At 39.9% G+C, this 19265-nt stretch overlaps 1 protein-coding gene across 1 annotated transcript in view; it reads right to left on the bottom strand.

Annotated features, from left to right (window-relative positions):
• Positions 1–338: 338 nt before the first annotated feature.
• Positions 339–19265, bottom strand: part of LOC116441276 (spermatogenesis-associated protein 7 homolog) — a 34970-nt gene continuing 16043 nt past the window's right edge. Inside the window, 8 exon segments of the mRNA XM_032102986.1 lie at positions 339–1162; positions 9317–9374; positions 11784–11855; positions 12462–12526; positions 13742–13802; positions 13895–13961; positions 13964–14396; positions 15679–15800. Coding sequence (XP_031958877.1) covers positions 1037–1162; positions 9317–9374; positions 11784–11855; positions 12462–12526; positions 13742–13802; positions 13895–13961; positions 13964–14396; positions 15679–15800 — 1004 coding nt within the window. The 3' untranslated portion in view covers positions 339–1036.

Below are 19265 nucleotides of genomic sequence, written 5' to 3' on the forward strand. Positions count from 1 at the left end.
CAAAGGATGCATTTTCTTGCCTCATCTTCTGTCAGGGTACTGACAAAGTGGCTCATAAAAGCTAAATTATTTCAGACCAAATTTTGTATCTTGAAATTACTGAAGGATCATCTGTGGAATTATGGAAATTTTAAAAAAATTAAGTCTCTTGAGGTAGAAGCATGGGTATGAAGAGGCTTTGCTGGCCGACAATAGAAAAAACCCAAACAAAACTGCTGTTTTTCTATTTTAATCTGATGCCTTGAAAAGTGTCCCACTTGGAGAAGAGTGTGGAAAAAACATCTATCTTTAGAAAACTGTCTAATCTTAACCAGACGAGTTTGAACAACTATGCTATAATGAAAGAAGTGACTATCATCAGTAAAAGAAAGCACTGAGACTTCAGTTGTTACATATTTTCCTACTCGGCCGCATTTGTATTTTATAAGCCTTTAGATTTCATTAATGTAAAATGTTTGCATTTTGAAAGGTTACAATGACTAGGTTTTTTTAGCAACTAGTATGTGTTGGAGTACTGGGTAATCTCAGCTTTTTGACATAGGTTAAGATTTTAAAGACATCTTAGATTAATGCCTAAATCTCTTCAAAGTGGGACTTAATATTCTACATTCTGTTGCAAACTGATGAGACTTCAGGTCACAACTTACATAGGGAAGCTGTATCAGGAACATAATTTCCAACCTATCTGTATATCAAGCATGCAGAGGAAAAAAAAGTACTTAATCAGATTTCCTAGTATTATTGCATAGGATGTATTTTGTCAGCCCTCTGTAATGAATGGAAAGGTACTTGTATGTGGCTTTCTATTCTGATTGTGAAAGTCCCTGTAAAAATCTCTTTGGTGCTCTGCTATTGCTCTTAGCATGCTAACCCAGTTGTTGCCATAGTAATACTGTGTTACATCACAGGAAGATGCATTAGCTGGATCTCTTTTTGACTTTCCTGTTTACCCAAGGTTTACATTGTAATTGGTGTAAAATGTAGTTTGCTGTCCCAAGTGGTTTTGCATGCTCCCTGAAATGCCCCAAGTTGTAAGTTAAAAGCATGTTGCAGGAATGCTGGCATCCTTCTGCCATGTTCCCCCACAGCTGATGGAAGGGTCTGGGTGGTTTGTGATGTTCAGCTCTTTCTTCAGAGTTTGAAATATTCTTCTCATTTTTACCTAGTAATGAAAGAAAAACATAAAAGGAGATTTGTTTGTCTGCTGCTCAGGATTATTATTATTATTATTATTAAGGGCCAATGTTTGAACTGATCTCTCAGGTGTCAGAATTTAAAATGTTCCCAGGTCAGATCTTGCCTGGACTTGTGGAGCCCACTTGGCTGCAGAGGAGATCAGGAGTTCTCTGCACTGCCCTGCAGCTCCACCCTTGGGGGCAGTGCTGCCATTTCTAAATTTGCTGGCTCACAGCGGGACCACTTGGAACAGTCTGCCCTTCCAGTGACGGCCGGTGGGAGGGAGAGATGGAGCTGAAAGAAGAATCTCACTCTCCAGCTAATTTTGTTGGTGTGCCCTACAGTTGATGCAAATTAATACACTTTTAAACAGAAAGAAAAATACCAGGAGGAGCAGTGATGAATCCAAATGTGTCTGGTCTCAGAAGTGTGTATTGGACAACAGAGTGATAGCGCCCTAAAACCTTGAACGTGATGACAGAGAAAAGTGCAACATGCTCCTGTGGGGATCTTCTCTGTACAGCACATGACAAACAAATTCCTTTTACACAGGTTAACGCTGCTGAACAAGGTAAACACTGTAGGAAAAAAACCAGTGCCACTCTGTGGCCCAGTGCTGGAGTACACTCCAGATTTTTCCCAGAACTAGTTTCAGGTGCCTGATCCTTGTTCTTTCTGTTCAAGACTTCAGCTGTCTAACCCTTAAAATGATTCCACCTCCCTCTGCTTCTGCTATCTTGTCATAAATAGCCATAAATTACAAAAGGCTGATGGTAATTTTCTGCAGAAAACAGCTATTGAAAACAGCTATTTGAACTTCTTAACGATGTTGACAACTGAACGCAAGGTGGACTGTGGTGAAAGCACACTGCAGTAGTAGTATTCAAAGGCAATGTTGTAGGTTTGCTTGATATATGGACTAGTCTGTCTATAGCTCCAGGGACAGGAGATAGGAGATTATCTCTGTATATATATAATATATATATTATATATGTGTATGTGTGTACGTTCTCTGACACACTTATATGCACACCCGAGCACTTATTTTAGTGTAGAGTTCAGAAACTCTGTGGAACATAGGAAAACAGGATGTAGCTATAAAATAGCTAAATCTGTTTGGCTTTTTGCATGGTTTTATTCCTGGAAGCTTTTTTAACAGCAGACAAATCATGATCTCTGTTGACAATACAGCTGTTGAAATATTTCAGTGAAAGGTCTGATGGGTACATAGAAAAATCAGCAGCTCTTTGTATTTTGCTTTTCTGCTACTCTGCTTCATAAATTAAACAGATGGAAGCTCAGTGAGAATCTGCTCTGTGCTGGATACAGAGGTTCCTTTATTTCAGGGCTCCTTTATTTAAGTGGCCTGCTGAGTACCACATAAAATACAGTGTAAATACATTTGATCTTGTGAAGGAAGATTGACTTTTTCATGAAGACTGTGTATCCACATCTGACTACTGATTTTTTTCTTCTTTTAGAGGCAAAATGGGAATTTGGAAGTTATTAACTGTGGTCAGTGCCTGCTTTGATTTTTTTTTTTTCCCAGTATAAAGAAAGGGAAGTGTTCTGTATTCTTTTGACCCCAAGTTGAAAAATACTCTGTTTTCAGCACTGTTGTTGATACTTAAACTTATGTGTGGTTTTAGGCACTGCCTGGCACTGAGGGATTGAAGATTTTAGTTCTTCTGAGGGGAGCATAGTTTGGATTACCTTAACTTTGGACTAATGTAATTATCTTAGATTCTGATCATGGAGGTTAAAAGTAGTAATGGAGAAGACTGATACTTCATCCTATGGGATTTTTCTTTCTCTTCAATTTCTTACGAGCGATTACAGAGGAAAGAATCTATTTTGTGATTTCTGGATCTCCTACTTGCTTAGCTGCTTCTTTAACTTGGTTAGCTGCTCTTTTTCTTCTCTTTTTATCTAAGTGTTTGGTGTCTGGCTCCTGATGTTATCTTCAGGTCAACAAATGTATTGCTAAGACAGGCAGTTACACATGAAAGTATTGGTTTATATCAAAGAATCTAAATAAGAATCTCCCATTAAGTGCACATCCCCTTACACTGTTTTAAGTGTGAGTCAGAAGGGTACCAAATGATTGGTTTGCTTAGGTGTCTCCATCCCCATTGCTGACTTCTTTGACAAAGTAGCACTCTTGTGTTGAAAGCATCATTTTAATGTACTTAAAATGACAAGTTAAAAAATGAAAGGTCAGTGCAGGGAAGAAAATATAGCCTTGAATGCTCTGCCAGAGCTTCCAAAATGTAGCTGAGTTTACGGGTTAAGTTCACATGGTGTTCAGCTACAGCTTAGAACTAAAAGATGGGGAAACTAAAGTCTTGTCTTTGCTCTAAAGCTGATGCTTTGAAAAAACACACAGTCCTGTTTTAGGACTGCTGCTGGAATAGCCATATTCCATACCCAGATACCTGGGAAAGCGTTGCACCCTGCTCTTATGAGCTCTAACAAAGGAGACCAAGTGTTAATTCGTCCCCACTTGTTTCTTATCCAGTATCTCTTCATCAGCAGAGGGAACTGGGGGATTTTACAGTCATTTTAAAGGCAATTCTCCTGGGCTCAACCACCACAGTTGCTATTTCTGCATTGCTGTCTAGGGTACATTGAAAAAAATGTTGATGGGAATGTAAGTGATTGCTGGCTTGCTGTAGCAGGCAGGAGGATTCCACAAATTCGCATCGTCCCTGTGGTACACTGGAGACACTTCTATAAATTCAGTAATGCAGCTATGATTATTCTTCTCCTCGCTTCCCAATTAACCAGTACTGCACATATTGTTCCCTGTCAAATATCTTATTTTGTCAGATGCCAGAGAGCAGTGTTGTTCTCTTTTCAAATTGCTGGTTTGATTTCTGGCAGTACTTGATTGCTTTAAAATGTACTTTCTGCATCCATTTTCCTCAATACTTAATTAACTGGAGAAAACTACTGAAATGAGGTTTCAGTTAAGTAGGTGTTTTACTTTTGTCCCCACTACCTCATTCATTTATTTCCTCTAGCTCACTCAAGTAGTCCCAGAAACTTTGTCTTCCATTTGCAAGAAATTTTTCAGTCCAGATCATCTATCTTTTAGCTAAATTCTCCTGGAAAATCCCATTCTGGAAGATGCAGTTTCCATCTACACTAAATACCAGAAAAAGCTGGAAACAAGCACCTCTTTTCCAGGTCACAGCTGTTGCAGCATGAGCAGTGCCTGAGCATTGTCTGTGGTACTTCTGTGCCTTCACAGGGTTGTCTTTAGGGTACCTACAGTGCAGGTGACTGCTAGAAAGCACTTGGCTCTCACCTTTATCCCCCCTCTTTTGGTGGGGTGTCTTCAATGGGAAGTGCCTTGCCTGCAGGAAGCTCCCATGGAGTAGAACTCCATGGAACACATTGCATAAAGTAGAAGCAAATTTATCTTTTCTGTGTGACAAAAATGTGGGAGATTGATACATCATAGCTTGGGACTGCATGTAGTCTAAGGTTATGCCTACCATGTGCACAGGTTCCCCATAGGTTAAGACACCAGCTTGAATATCCAGAATTCATTGGAGCAAAACAGATGCTTTTTAAAATACTTTGTTGTGACCCCATGTGTTTCTCTATTTCAGCCTTATAAGGCTACACGTGTCCCCTGGTAGAAGGATGGATCATGTTTGTATGGTACTTGTCCAGTTTTACAGTTGTCTTCATGTTTGGAAACTCTGGTTTACATAGGCAACTTGAAGAAAAGGGTATTTGCCACCCCAGGCAATTGAATGTGCATGTGAAATGTATAAACAGCCAGAAATTAATACATCCAGTTGAAACTTCAGAAGAAATTTAAGAAATTGAAATTAAACTATTCATGCTGGAATTTCTAAGACTTTGCCAAGATAGAATATCCTACTTTAAGTCACATGGGTAAGAGAACTTGTTTCACAGGACATTTCCCCTTCTGCCTGTGATGGGGCCACTGGGTCAGTACTGGTTTGGAAGAAAGTTTCCACACACCGGATCACTGACATTTTCTGTTGTGAGAAGAATAAACTTGGGTCCTGTGCTCATCTCAGAGCAATCATTTTCATTTTTACTGGTTTACTTTATAAACTTTCCCATGTGCAGTATCTAATTATGGTCCATTACAAAATGCTGTATTTAAATGGTAACAGTGCACAGGGCTGAAAGGGACTGTTGGTAAGTTGCTTATTCACTTTGATGATTAAACCACTAATTATTGCATTAGCATCCCAAACCACAGTCATTTGTGATGTGTCTCCTCCTTAGGCAATCCCATGAGGCATGATGGGCTAAGTAGAAAGGGTACCGCACTTGGAGAAGGGAAGGGCAAAGAACACGTAGGAGATAGTGCCAGGGATTAAGCAGAGTTGCTTTCTCCTGTGTCTGCTCCAGCGTGACTCAAGATAGTGCTGGGGTGTGGTACATCAAAAAGAGGGGATTTTTTTGCCTTAGAAATGTAAAAATAGACCTTTCCACTAATGGCTGTGAAAGACCCTATGACGCTTTCTGCCAGGTCTTATCACTGAGGCCATACTTGCACAGTAATCAAATGAAATTATTTTATTTGGTTGAAAAAAAAGGCTTTTCAGCTTCCACACCACTGTGGTGTGCAGTTGCCTGTGCTGTTCTATGTTCCTGTTCTGAAATGTTTGGTAACACTGCTGGGTGCCATTTATCAGATGTCTTCCATCTTGCCCTCATCTGAGATAAAGCTTTTGGTGTCATTACACTGTATTTTTTTGAAAATGAACACTTTATGATCCTCCTAAAAGCAAAGGCATAAAACAAGTGTAAGGTATTACTTTGTATCTTCAGAAGCTTTTGGCTTTATATGATAAAATTCCCAGAAATAAGTTACTTGGAACAGTTTGCCCATTGGAAGACTGATGGGCACTGCATCCCTCACCCCTGCAGGTGCTGTGTTGGTTTCCCATCAATTTCCTGAAATGATGCACTTACAGACCCATTCCAGTGGCTATTTCAAGCCCAGGAGACACGTTTTGCACTTTCCTGGATTATATGAGCCACCCTTTTACTTGTACCTCTTAGCAAGGACCAGCATTTATTTCTTTCTAAAGGAAATATTTTTTATGGAATTATGGCTTCTCAAAATGTATCTAAGTATGGATCAGATTCTGCAGCCAATATGTCATCCTTGCACTTCTAAAGGTATAAAACTGTCTGATGCTGGATTTGAGCAAGTGGCTAGATAAAAATTCACAATTTTCACAAGCTTTCCTGAGTAGAGATCATTTCATTACTACAGAAAATGGGGGAACCTGTTTCCTCTGTGAAAATTTGTTGGAAAAACCAGAAAAGAATATTTGAATATCCTGGGCTGGGCAGGTGAAACAAGCCCTCAGCTGAAGACTTCTGAGCAGACCACTGAATGCAGTCTGCAGAGGCAGTGAAACAGTGTGAACAGCAGAAATAAATTTTGGTGGAAGGACTGGTGCATGCTTTCTCCTGGGCATGCTATTTGAAATTGCATGTCCTAAAGAAAAAAAAATATATTGCTCATCTGACATACCTTGATGAATCAAATTGAAAATTACCTTGGTGGAAGTGCCCTCTGTGGCCCCTTTACAGCAATAACTGTGCCATGCAGGCATGTGGAGAATAGCACCAAAGGTGAAGATGATAGTCATTTCTAAAGGCTTTTGTCGTTGAGACACTTTCTTAACTCCACGTGTTTCCTATATTTTTCTCCACGCTCTTCTTCCCCGCTCTGCAGTTATCTGTTTCTTAATGCAACTAATTGCATTCTTCTTTCCCTCAGTCCCCACATAACATCCCATGGAGTGTGTGACCTTCTCCCCGGAAGAGTAATGGTACTTTTTCTCAAAGCTGGAGGAGAGGCTGCAGGTACTAGAGACATGAATTCCCTAGTAAGTGGTGAGGATTGCTTGGGTATGGTGTGTGGACAAACATGAATGGTGGGTTAGGCAACACATTTGGGTGGGTTTAAGCACCCTCAAGATGTTTAACTAGCAGTAGACCTAAGTGAGGTTGTTTCAGGGAACAGATCTCAGACATTGTCCTGGAGCAAATGCCAGCAGGAACTTGGAGAGGGATGTGTTGGTTTTGGATAGCAAATACACAGAAGAGCAGATCCCAGAGAAGGAAGTACCCAAATAACAATTTGGCCGGTATCCAATATGGGTGAAAAGGAGACATTTCAAAGACCTGTGTTTCCGTCTTCTTATTTTGTCTGTCTGGCCCAGAAAGCAGTGATAGGAAATAAAAACAATTTGATTTGAAGACATCAAAATAAAAGAGAAAAATATACTTTTGCAGGACAAAAGTCCACTAGCTATGGAATTCATTTCCATCCACTGGCCAATTCACTTGGCATTTAAAAGCCTCACAGTGATTCAGCTTCCATTACTTTTCTTGTGGGAACTGTGCCTGGTCTAATACATGTCACTGCTCACTTCTCTTGGTGTAAGTTCTACTTACACTTCTTGTTTAACCTTTCCAAAGAACACTTCTTTCTCCTGTGGCAGCTGTGTTCTTCTATTATACAGAGGCAGTTTGGTTCCTTTTCCTTTCATTGATGCATGGCTAAACATGCAAATATGTGATTAACACTAATCTTTAAATCGGTTCTTGGCCAATTTTATTCCTTTTTTCTGAATTTCTTTAAAATCTTTAGTCAGTATCTTTGAAGGGGAAGATACCAGGCTTAAGCTCTACTCAGGTGCAGAACAAGTCCTAGACATCAAACATGTTACAGTGGGACGTAGCAGAAATCTGCTACTGCTTACAAACTCATCCTTCTGGAAGCAATCATCTACCTTCAGTTTCCTGCTAAAGGTTCCTCAGCTCTATCTCTAAGGCAACAGTTGACCGTACAAATATGCTCAGCATCCTCTAGTCAGATGTAAAATACATATCCTCTCAAACTGAGGTGCAGCTGCTAATTTTTTTCCCACAAAACTGACTAAATTTCACTAATTTCAACTCAGATAATTCCCTAAACACTTTTTCCACCTACTGCCTGTCAGTCCAGCAACTAAACAGTTACCAAAACACCACCTCTCTAATTGTAGCACTTTGAAAGACAAAATAACATTCTGCATTCTAATTATTTTATAATTCCTTTGATTGTTGTTTATTCAATGTGCAAATCATGTGTGCAACTCCCACATGCCTAGTGTTGAAGGAAGTATAATTGTAAATGGTTATAAATTTGCAGAAACAAACCAAGGTAGCTTGTTTAAAAGCCACACTCTGCCATTTCCTCAGAAATGTTCCCACCTGAGTCTGCTTATGAGGTGTTGGACTTGGGTCTTCTCAGCCTTTGGAGTCTGCCTTCCCTGTTTCATGGGCAAATGCTTCAACCAGTCTGGGATAACAGCAAAGACAATGGCAACACCACTAATGCCACTTCCTCTGCAAATGACTTTTCAAAGGAAAACAGTGTCTTCTTTCCAATTTTTTCAAAGGGCAGTTATAAGCCCTGCTCTCAGGAGAGGCCTCTAAACCCTGGATTAGCACAGGGAAATGTGCTTTTGCTCATCCTAGATAAGGTGCCAGACTTGCAGACAGGAGAGACAGGACTGTGGCCATGTATTTGTGCCTGGCATTTCCTATTGTCTCTCCACAGGCCCCTTCCCTCTCAGCGTGGGAGATGTCCAGATAAGCATTTTGAGGTGTATAATTCTCAGCAGACACTACCTGGGGAGCCTTAATGTTGGACTTAAGAGTTTTACATTCGGCTCTGGTGACCAAACTCCTAAATGCAAGCTATTAAAACACAAAGTCTTCTTACTGGATCTAGTCACAGCATCCAAGTCTATTTTGCTGGTCTACTCCAGAAAATAGCAGTCACAGCAAAAAAGTGCAGCAGCAAACATTCATAGTGAACAGGTTTTATGTAATTAAAGTCATTCTGCATGCTAACTACATTATTTATCTTTTAGAAACATTATGAGAGCAAGACACAAAAATGTACAGAAAACCAGCCCTCCATGGAAAACACCCTTACTGCTGCTTTGGTAGAGGGACTTTCTCCTTGCTTTTTATTAAAATTGCGTGGTCATCAATCTGCCATAAATTGTTGCTCTCCCTTGATGTACAACATTTCCACTGGAGGTGACAGAATATTTAATATTAGATGTTTTTTGCTCACCTCATCAAGGTTATGCCTCTTACTTTTAACGTGCATTTGAAATACATCTTCTAATGCCCTTAAAAAAAAAGAAAAAAGAACATCAGTGCAAAAAACCTCAACTGTTCAAGGTCCATATACTTTCAAAATGAAAAATAACTACTCAGCCTGTTTTTCAGATCACACCATCCCAACTTTCCACTTTTGCTCCATCTCCTCCCCATCTGCCTGTAAGTGGATTTAAAAACTAAAATCTTAAACATTTTAAGGTTTTTGGTTATTCTCATCCCAAGTGCCTGCTGTTTGGCAGGAACTGTGTTAGGGAAAGACTTTCATATATGTAATTCCAATTTTTCCTTCCACTTTTAATAAAAATACAGGAGTACTGGTGCTGCCCATCGCAATGCAGTAGTCCCCCCCTGTGTTTTGGTGGGGCCTAAGTCTCCCTTGCTATTGCCAAGTTCTGTCCCACCACATCGACTAGGTGAAAATGCTGCAGGTACTGGGGTGCTGGGCAGTACTGCAAGCAGCCTCCTAGATTCATTTATAGCTCTTTTTCCTTTGTCCAGGATATGGTGCTACTCAAAGAGGGCTTTGGAACTACCTCTAGCCAGCACTTTTTAGATTCTGAAGGTCATTTGCATGATCTCTTTGCTCTTGGGTCTCCTTTTCAGTAACTTCTAACGGAAACACTAAAGGTTGGACTTCCGCGCTCATGGTTTGGTTAATAAGTGTACTAGGGAAAGGGAGATGTCTTCAGAAAGTTCTCTCAGTAATTTTTTTCATAGCCATGATCAGCTATGAGCAAAAGATGTGTGAAATGGTAAAAATAAAGACCTACCTGACTAGGGAAATTAGGTCTCCAGGTTCTGCAATCATAACTCAATTAAATCTAACCCAATGGTTGCATTTTCAGCAATATCTGCAATGAGCTGGAGGGCTCATCAGAGCTGGTTTGGTTTTAGACTATATATTAGAATTTGGTTTTATACTGTATATAGAATTGGGAGGGCATTCATGATTTTATCTGTAGAATACTGGCCTAAATAAATGGAGACTTTAAAATGTGTCCATCATATAATTCCTGTAGCAGCAGGGTAGCTAAGGCCACTAGTTGTATTTCTTTCCTAGTTAGACACAAAACCTATTTAGAAATTCATCTTCTGATTAAAAATGAAAGGGTATTATTGATTGTTCACTTTTCTTCAGTAGAGAAATTAAGTCCTGTTATTAGAGACAACCTGAGAACACAATGGATTATTTTTCACATAATTTTAGTAAATTTTATTTTTGAGGGAGGAGTGCACAGCATCTAAACCACCTCCCTCTAAAGCCAGCAGAGCAATCCTCTCACCCTGCAGGCCTGAGCAGGGACACAAACACACAGACACGCCCTTATCTTTTCTTTAACTCTATGTATGGGCTGGCATCATACTTTGTGACCTTTTTTCAATGTAAATGAATTAGTGTCTTTCAAATCTGCTACTGTTCCTCCCAGTGTATCCAGAAAATTCACTTGTAATTTGGGCCTTATGTTTGTCTGAAAACCAAAATACCTAGCAGAAAGGAGGGGAGCTATTACCTTTAACTGATTGCTCAGGAAACAAACCTAGTACTTGTGCCAATGGCCACTTGTTTTCTTTTAAAAGGGACTTAAGGATTTTAACTTAAATCCTCTAAATTGAAAGAGAAATATCGTGGTGTCAGGCTAAGCTGGATTGATTTGGGGGGTTGGCACCTCTCTAGCATCAAAGCACTTAAAACTTAAGGTAAAATCCTCTATCAAAAAAGAGTTTCTCCCAGTTAGAAATTGCATAGGAAAGGGGGACAAAATGTTGTCACTTTTAGCAGGGCTATAAACACACATGTGGTTTATCACAGCTCTCTAGAGATTAGAAATGTGCTGGATTACTATTAGAATGTACAGAACATGAGCCCAGAAAAGGTTGCTGCAGTTAGACACCATCAGCATGAAGTGTGTTTGGCTCTGACCTTTATGTGTGAATCATTAACTTGAGACTGCACATATCCTAAAGAATGCAATCATTGCAGTTATTTATTTTGCTTTTATAGGAGGGAGGAAGAACTCTAAACACAGAATCTTGCTCTGATGAACTTTGCTAGGGAAGACCCATTGTAGCTCCATGGGTTGCTAGCTCAAGTTTGGCTGGGAACTGGAATGAGTGTTGTAACAATAATATCCATCACCATCCTGTAGAAGGGAATGATCTTGAGAACAGGGCCAGTGAATATGATATTTCCATATTTCTACTAGAAGTCAGTGGGAAATACGAGGCTGGCTGAGAATATTTTCTGTTCAGGTACTCAGTTTAAATCATGACTCCCATACAGTGCAGTCACAAAAGTATTCATCAAATTAAACTGAATCAGAGTTACACTTTGCTCTCATTAAAACCACCAATTATGTATACTGATGTGTGAAAATTTTGTTACTCAAAGGAATAAATATTAAAGGCAAAGCACTTACTCTTTTTGGTAACAACTTCTAATCAAAATATCATTTGTAAGATCCTGGAGAAAACAAAGGTACTCTTCTTCTCTGTACAAACACAAAACTGTCAGTATCTAACATACACAGAATACAAATAAGGTTTATGATACCATCTAAAGAGGCAGCAGTTTTAGAGTAATTAAACTAACTCAAAGAAAGACTTTTGCCAACCTAAACAAAAGTGCTAAATCTATTTACTAGTCTTCATTTTTTACTGTTCAGGCTTATAAATTTTAAAATGTCTGATTTTGATAATTCTTTCTATCAGCTCCCAAAATATTCTAATCCATTAATTTCATTAATTAAGAATATCTATGCCTTTTGTGAATAATCAGTTAAAAATGGTTCCAATGAACAAAGTGTAGGTATCAGAAGATAAATTACTTTTAATATTGTTTTTATTAATTAGTCTTAACATATTTACCTTGCCTATGGTAAGAGGACATGACCCAGAAAAGCTCTTCCAGCTTTCTGATCCCACATTTCCCAAGCAAGTAGCTGAATCCTTTATTCCCAATAGAATCCCTCTACTCACTGTATGCAATCATTGGTAATAGGCTCTTGTGTCATGTTTTCAATTTTCCACTGGATTTCTGCTTTAATATTTTGTCATGAAACTTAGAAATAGTGAAAAGGGACAAACATATGACTTACACTTCTTCAAGCTGTAATCCTGGAGAAAGTGGCATTTCAGAATCCTGACTCCACAATTCATGGTTCTGCCACAAAAAGGAAAAGGAGAAAAAAGTAAAGAATTTGTTTAATCATCTTTGTATTATCATTATGTATTTCCACTCAGAGTACCAGGGAAAATCATCTGATTTCATAGCGTATCGAAATCACAACTACATCACATCCCAGCTCGTGTGAAATAAACATCTTGGGTGTCAGTCACTCATGTAAATAATGAAAAAGTAATATTATTGGGTAGATTCATGTTAGAGAAATGGAAATCAGCTTGTATAACCTGAGAGAAATTGTGCAAATGCTATAAAGAAAACCAGAATTTCTGTCAAAATTGAAAATCTTTGCAGATTCCATACACTACAACAGCATTTTCTTTAGAAGGACATGCAAAATACATTTGTGTTTTTGAAAGAGGACTTAGAAAATCAGATTGATATCAAAATTATCTTTTGCTGTGGCATCATCAAATGAGAATAGGAACTTCTCTTGCTAATATTGTTAAATGAAGGTTTTGGTGGTTGGAACAATGATTGAAATAGTACTATCAAGCACAGGGCTATCACAAATCATGCCCTGTGGTTCCTTGGCTGAGATGTGCAGAAATTCAGCATGGCTTCTGTAAAGGGGCATGTGTGCCAAGGAATTATACAAAACTTCTCTATCATGCATGGCTTTGGCTATTGCTAAGCAGCCCTTATTTTTAAGTGTATAAAAGTCACTAAATCAATCCATCATTCATCTTGAAAATCCAGATGACTAATGAACTGCAAAATCTTGCATGGCATTCTACAGTAGTGACAGTAGACTGAGTGAATAGCACTTTGTCTGGACATTTCTGGGCTCCGAGTCACTATTTGGAATGAAAGGCTGTAAACCAATCAAAAAAGCAGGAGTTCAGTCAAATAGGAAAGAGCTCTGCTTTCAGAAGAGCAGATTTGTGTTGGGACACAGTTTTCCACATCACACAGGGTCTCATTTGTGTTTCTCAGAGAGACCAGTCGCTTTAGCTGTTCCTGTTTTATTCACAGATGTCTGTTGACCCTATCCAGACCTGCATACTGGATTTCCCAATTGCAACCTTAGTCACTTCTCATAAGATAGTAGAATATTTTGGTTTTGCTCTTAACATATATTCCCCAAAGCCACTGAATCCATTATCCATTTCATTTCCACGTAACCAGGATAACTTTTGTGTATGAGCAGTGTTTTCTGCCCTTTTTTCTTTGTAACTCACTAGGTACACTAACCTCAACTGGCTGCTGAGGAAAGTGAGTAGAATGTGGTCTCATATGTGCATCCTCTAAAAATCTGAAAGATTAAAGGCACAGTGAGAAACAGTTATGATTCAAATGATATGTTTGAAAAAAAAATTGCATAACTTTTAGCATTGATGTCAGTACCTGTGCAAGCCTTCTCTCTTTTTGTTTTTGATGTCTGCTGATTTAAGTGATGGTCTGCCCAGGGAGGGCTCCTTTTTCTGGAAGGAGGATTATAATATTTGTATTTTACAAGAAAAGGTTGATGGGATGTCTTTAAGACCCGAGGAGTAAAACACTGCTTCTTTTCTGTAAATTAAATTGCATATTTGTCAAGGAGGTCCCCAGAGTAGGTTTTATGAACAGAGTTTTGAAATGCCTTCTTCTTGTTGTGACTGCGCAAAGTCATGTGAGGCTGCAGGAGTGGTGAAGCAGATGATCTGTGGGCACTGGGGCTGTGAACTGGAGTCTGAGGCAAAGCACATGGAGCAGTATTTGGGATAGTCTTTCTTGCAGCAGCAGCCAGCATCAGGGTCCTTGAAGCGAACTTCTGACATGATACAGAGAGAGGCTGCTCTCTCTTTGTCCTGGGATAGCTGCTCTGACCAGACAATGGGTGACCATTTTCCAACAGTGCCCAGTTTGTCTGTAAGTTAAAGAACAAAACTGACAGGAAAATTACATGAGAATTTGCTAAAGACACTATTTCCTACAAATTAGCTCACACAGGAGGAATTTTAAGAAACTGTTTTCAAACTGGCTCAATTGCTTTTAAGTGGTGTAAATGACTTGTTCAGTTCTGGGAACCACGCTTAGAAGTAAAGCCATCTTGCCACTGTGCTTGAGCTAACAAACCAGTCCTTTTCCTCATTTCCTTTTCCTTCCTTTACTAAGTTGAAATTTCTAATGATGAGTAGTGTCGGGAAATTACAGAAATCCCGTTTTGCTTGCCAGGGCTCACAGAGGAAGAACAGGAGACTTTTTTCTTCCTTGGACGTTTTGCATTATCGCCTGTGGAATTGATGACTCCATGGCAGTCTCACAGACCTTCTTCAATGGCACCTTCTGTTCCCTCTCCTTGTGTGCCTGTGCACATGTGAGCACGGCTTCATCTCATGAGTTTGAAGTCAAACAGAGTCAGTGTTTTCCTCACAAATACCACAGGTGAAATTGTAACCTATTGTTTTGCTGTTCATCTCACTGGGAACAAGATTTTACAAATCAAAAAATTGCACATTTCAACTGGATGGTGTTAGTAAACAATATCATTGAGAATCTAGTGGTAAACCCATGGGATTCTCAAACTGTAGAAGGTTTTACAATCTAAATATGGTCTGCCTAGGAATTTTTTACCCAGAGAGACTCTGGACAATGGTAGGATGAAATGTTTTGCAAGAATTTGTCTGTTGAGATGAGATCCACTGGCAGAACTTGGTGAAGAACAGGTCTACTTACATTAATAAAAGATTGTACAGTTTCTGGTATCTGGCAGAATATGTAGAAATAGGATTAATTACTTTAGGGTCTTGGTTTTACTAAAAAGTAACATTCTAAATTCAGGGAACAATGTAAAACAATGTTAAGTGTGGGAACACAGAGAAAAATATTGGGATTTCTTTCTCTGAAAATATTTTCTCTTGAACATAGTTACATACACGCAGCCATAACATGGATACCTTTCACTGTAGCCATGCAGGGACAGAAACAATTCAATGGGATGACAACTGCCAGGTGGCAAAACTGAGACTCAAATATTATCTCTGCTTGACTAGACTATAAAAAGCCACACTGAACAAACCTGCCCGTAACTGCTGTGCTACATGCACTCCCCACACCACAAAGCACAGCTAACTAAGGGGAAAATGGACTTTTTCACGTGGCTCAGTGCCACCTTTGTGACAGGTCCTATGCTGTCAAACATCACATACCTTCTGCTGGCTTGGAGAAACACTTCTGGACTTGAATGGTGAGGCAGGAAGACCATGTACAAGATCCTTCTTGTATTTCTTAAGGGCTTGAATTAGTCTGTCTCTTTTCTGCTGGTCTTTGTCTGTACATGTAAATATGAAAGTACAATCTGTTCCTGTTAAATCAATGATCAGGTCCTAGAGTATCACTCTTCATTCTTTTTTGCCACTAAAGATTATTCTGTCTCCTCGTCTTAATACCAAGTAGCAAACAGAGAAGGCATCATTCTACCTTTTACAGTTGGCTCTTGCTGCTTCCATGCTCAGCACACATCTGAATTTGAAATCACTGTGAGCCAGGACTCCTTTACATCACTCACACTGTCAATAATGAGCCACTTGGAGGGATAAGAGAGCATGGTAACATTTTGTTCCCACCCTGTGCATCATTTCCCCTATCCTATATAGAAGGTGAGGCAGGTCAAAACGGAAGAGCTGAGGCAGTCAAGTAAGGATTCAAGTCCATGTACTAAGAGCTGAGTGAGCAATCAGGCTGCCACCGTGGTCTGTGCAGACTGCAATGCCAAGAAAGTCCTCTTTCTGCACTCGTCAAGCTCAGGCTGAGAAAAGAAGAGTAGAGTGATACTTCTGCTAGTCCCGCACACACAAAATGAACACAAACAGGCTCAGCCCTTTGGCACTGGCACAGGAGCTGTGGCTGGCTCATTCCTGAAGTGTCCAAGGCCAGGTGGGGCTTTGAGCAACCTGATCTTCTACAAGGTATCCCTGCCCATGGCAGGGGGATTGGAAGTAGACAGTCTCTAAGATCCCCTTCAACCCAAACTACTCTATGATTTCATGACCTTCTAATCTTCCTGAAAGCATGCAAGTGAGAGTAGAAGTAAGAACACTTATTCTTTTGATCACTATTGCCATGTAGCATATTATATAATTTAACATGTAATATATTATATATTAAGTATTATAAAATAATAATAAGAAAACACGGGGATAGGAAGCAGACATGGGTTACCCAAGACTATAGAAGCTCACAGAGACATATTCATGTATCATGCAAAGCCTCTCACAATTCATCATCCTTTGTCAGAACCTTACTATTAGCAATGCAAATAGGAATGATGCATGACCAAAATTTTCAACTCTTTTTACCTTCTGTGTTCCTTCCATGCACAGCTCTGAGAGAAAGGGTATGTTGATGTGCAGCAACACATTTCTCTTTGTAGATGATGTTTAAAAAACACCCCCCCCAGTTCTAGCTGAAACTAGGGACTCACACACAAAATATCAGTGAAGTGGGGTTCACTGAGGCCCTGCAAGCTGCATATGGTCTTTTGAGTTGAAAAATCAGCTCTGTCAGAATTTCCTCATCCTATGGAGCTCTGGCACATGGTAGCACATGCCAACACTGCCAGGCAGGCCAGCAAAGAAATGTGTTCTGCTCCCTCCCCTCCAGTTGCAGCTGCACAGGCTCCTCAAACATGTAATTTTAGAGAGCTAGAAAGGCTTCAGGAGGGCTGGTGAAATGTGACTTCTGTAGTGTGATGATGCTTCGATTAATAATATCTTATTCCTGTCAAAATGCACAAGTGGTTCATGATCAGCCCAGGGTCCCCTTACACTGGTATTGTGGCAAGAGACTAGAACATGCGCTCACAATATGTTCCAAATTTTTTGCTAATGAGAAGCAACAGCTCCTCCTCTGAAGGGGTGTAATTGCAGGGCATATCAGTAAAAATGTCACAGAATAACACCTGAAACCTGGCAAAGCAGCACTTACTAAAGATGCTCTTTCTGAAGGGGGAGATGTACCAACCTGTATTTAGTATTGCATGTTTCTGAATTAACAGGAGGGTTACTGGGTGTTAGGTAGTCTTAATGTACTATTTCTTTTAGAAAAGAAACAGCTGAAACTTTTTTAAAAATGAAACAAAACAAAACACTTATATACTGCTCTACTTGGGTGGTTCTTCCAAAGTTTGTGAGGGGTCTAATATGGGGCACACCATCACACAGTCTAAGATGGCCTCAAGGCTGTGTCCTTTTCATTAAAAAAACCAGATTTCCCTGACAGACCAATATATAGTCTCCTGAGGCATGTAATCTGGCTTTCCAGTCTTGCATAGACATGAATTCATAGCATCATCCTATTACGAAAAACATGTTGACAATGCTAAATCCTATTTGGATGACTGGGAAGCAGGATTATACAACTCACTGGAACAAATAACAAAATGTACTTGCTCAGTCGCGCTCATGCAGCGATTAATACCTTCCCCGTTTATCTGGGTTTCACGGGGCCCAATCAAAGGAGCCCCCCCGTTCTGATTAAAGACTTTGCATTCTGCAGTCATGTGAAAAATAGCAGGCAAGGCAGCTTGTGTGGTGTCTGTGCACCAGTGCCACCAGTCAGGGTACCAGGTTTCTTTCAGGACAGTGCCAGTGGCTTGGGAGGCCTCAGGGAAAAGTGACATCTATGCCACTCCTCTCTGTCGGGGCACAGGTGAGGCAGGACAACAACTGTCTGCCCAAGGCATGGCTGAGCCTTCAGCAAACCTTGCCAAGGGCAAGAAAATAAAATGTTCCAGGTCAAAGAGCCACAGGTTTTAAACAGCTTTTGTCTAGTATTTCACTGATATTTTGACTATAAATATGGGTTATAAACATGCCACATGGCAGCAAGCCTATTCAAATAAGTCCTACTCCAGTGCATTATAGTTTTATGTTTTGAGGAGTTAGCAAAAGTTCCTGGGCAGAATGTCTCATAGCAACTCTCCTTCCCCTTTCCTAATAGTTTTACCTGTTGGGTTTTGTATATGCCACACCCAGGTGAGGCTGACTGAGGGATCCTGCAGCACATCCTGGTTTGCTGACATGTCTGCAGCCCTGGAGAGCCCTGCTCTCCAGTTCCTCTGTAGGAGAAAACAACCACCTGCCCATTCTGCCTTTCTCCAAATGCTTTCTGAAAACAGCAGTGACCAAGAACAAAAAAAAAAATAATATGCAAACTTGGCATGATGCTTGGGGTTTTTTTATTTTTCTTTTAGAAAGCCAAAAATTAGCCCTCCCTCGCCTTCTGATCTCATGCCTTAGCTGAAGAGTTTAAGAACTGGCTGAACTGCTTCCCAGGGAATAGAATCATGCAGTGTGGCCAGAGCAGGAGTTATTTAGGCAAATGTATTCAACAGTCTTTCTCTTAAGCTCATTTGCTTGCTAATTTATCGTCCTGCCCACTGTGGCAGGCATTAATTTATCAGTGTTAGAGTACAATTTCACTGGGACTTGTACTGGTGTCTATGCTTGTCAATGTGACAAAAATAGAGAAAATAAAAGGGGTTTGGTTGTAATCTGGTCCCTGTAAACCACAGGAAGATCAGATACTATAGCTCCCACGCTGTTTTCCTGGCAGTTCTCATTGCTTGCCATTTGATAAAACACCTTGTCTTTCCTTTGCTGCTGTGTGGAAGTCCTGTGTACAAAATGAGTGGGCACAAACTTACCCAATATAGTAGAAGCAGCTTAGCTGATAATATTGGTTTATCTGAAGGAAATAAAATAAATCTGGGGGTTTTTTTAATCCAGTGCCTTTT

Source organism: Corvus moneduloides, chromosome 3 (genome assembly GCF_009650955.1).
Source record: "Corvus moneduloides isolate bCorMon1 chromosome 3, bCorMon1.pri, whole genome shotgun sequence".
NCBI lineage: Eukaryota > Metazoa > Chordata > Aves > Passeriformes > Corvidae > Corvus > Corvus moneduloides.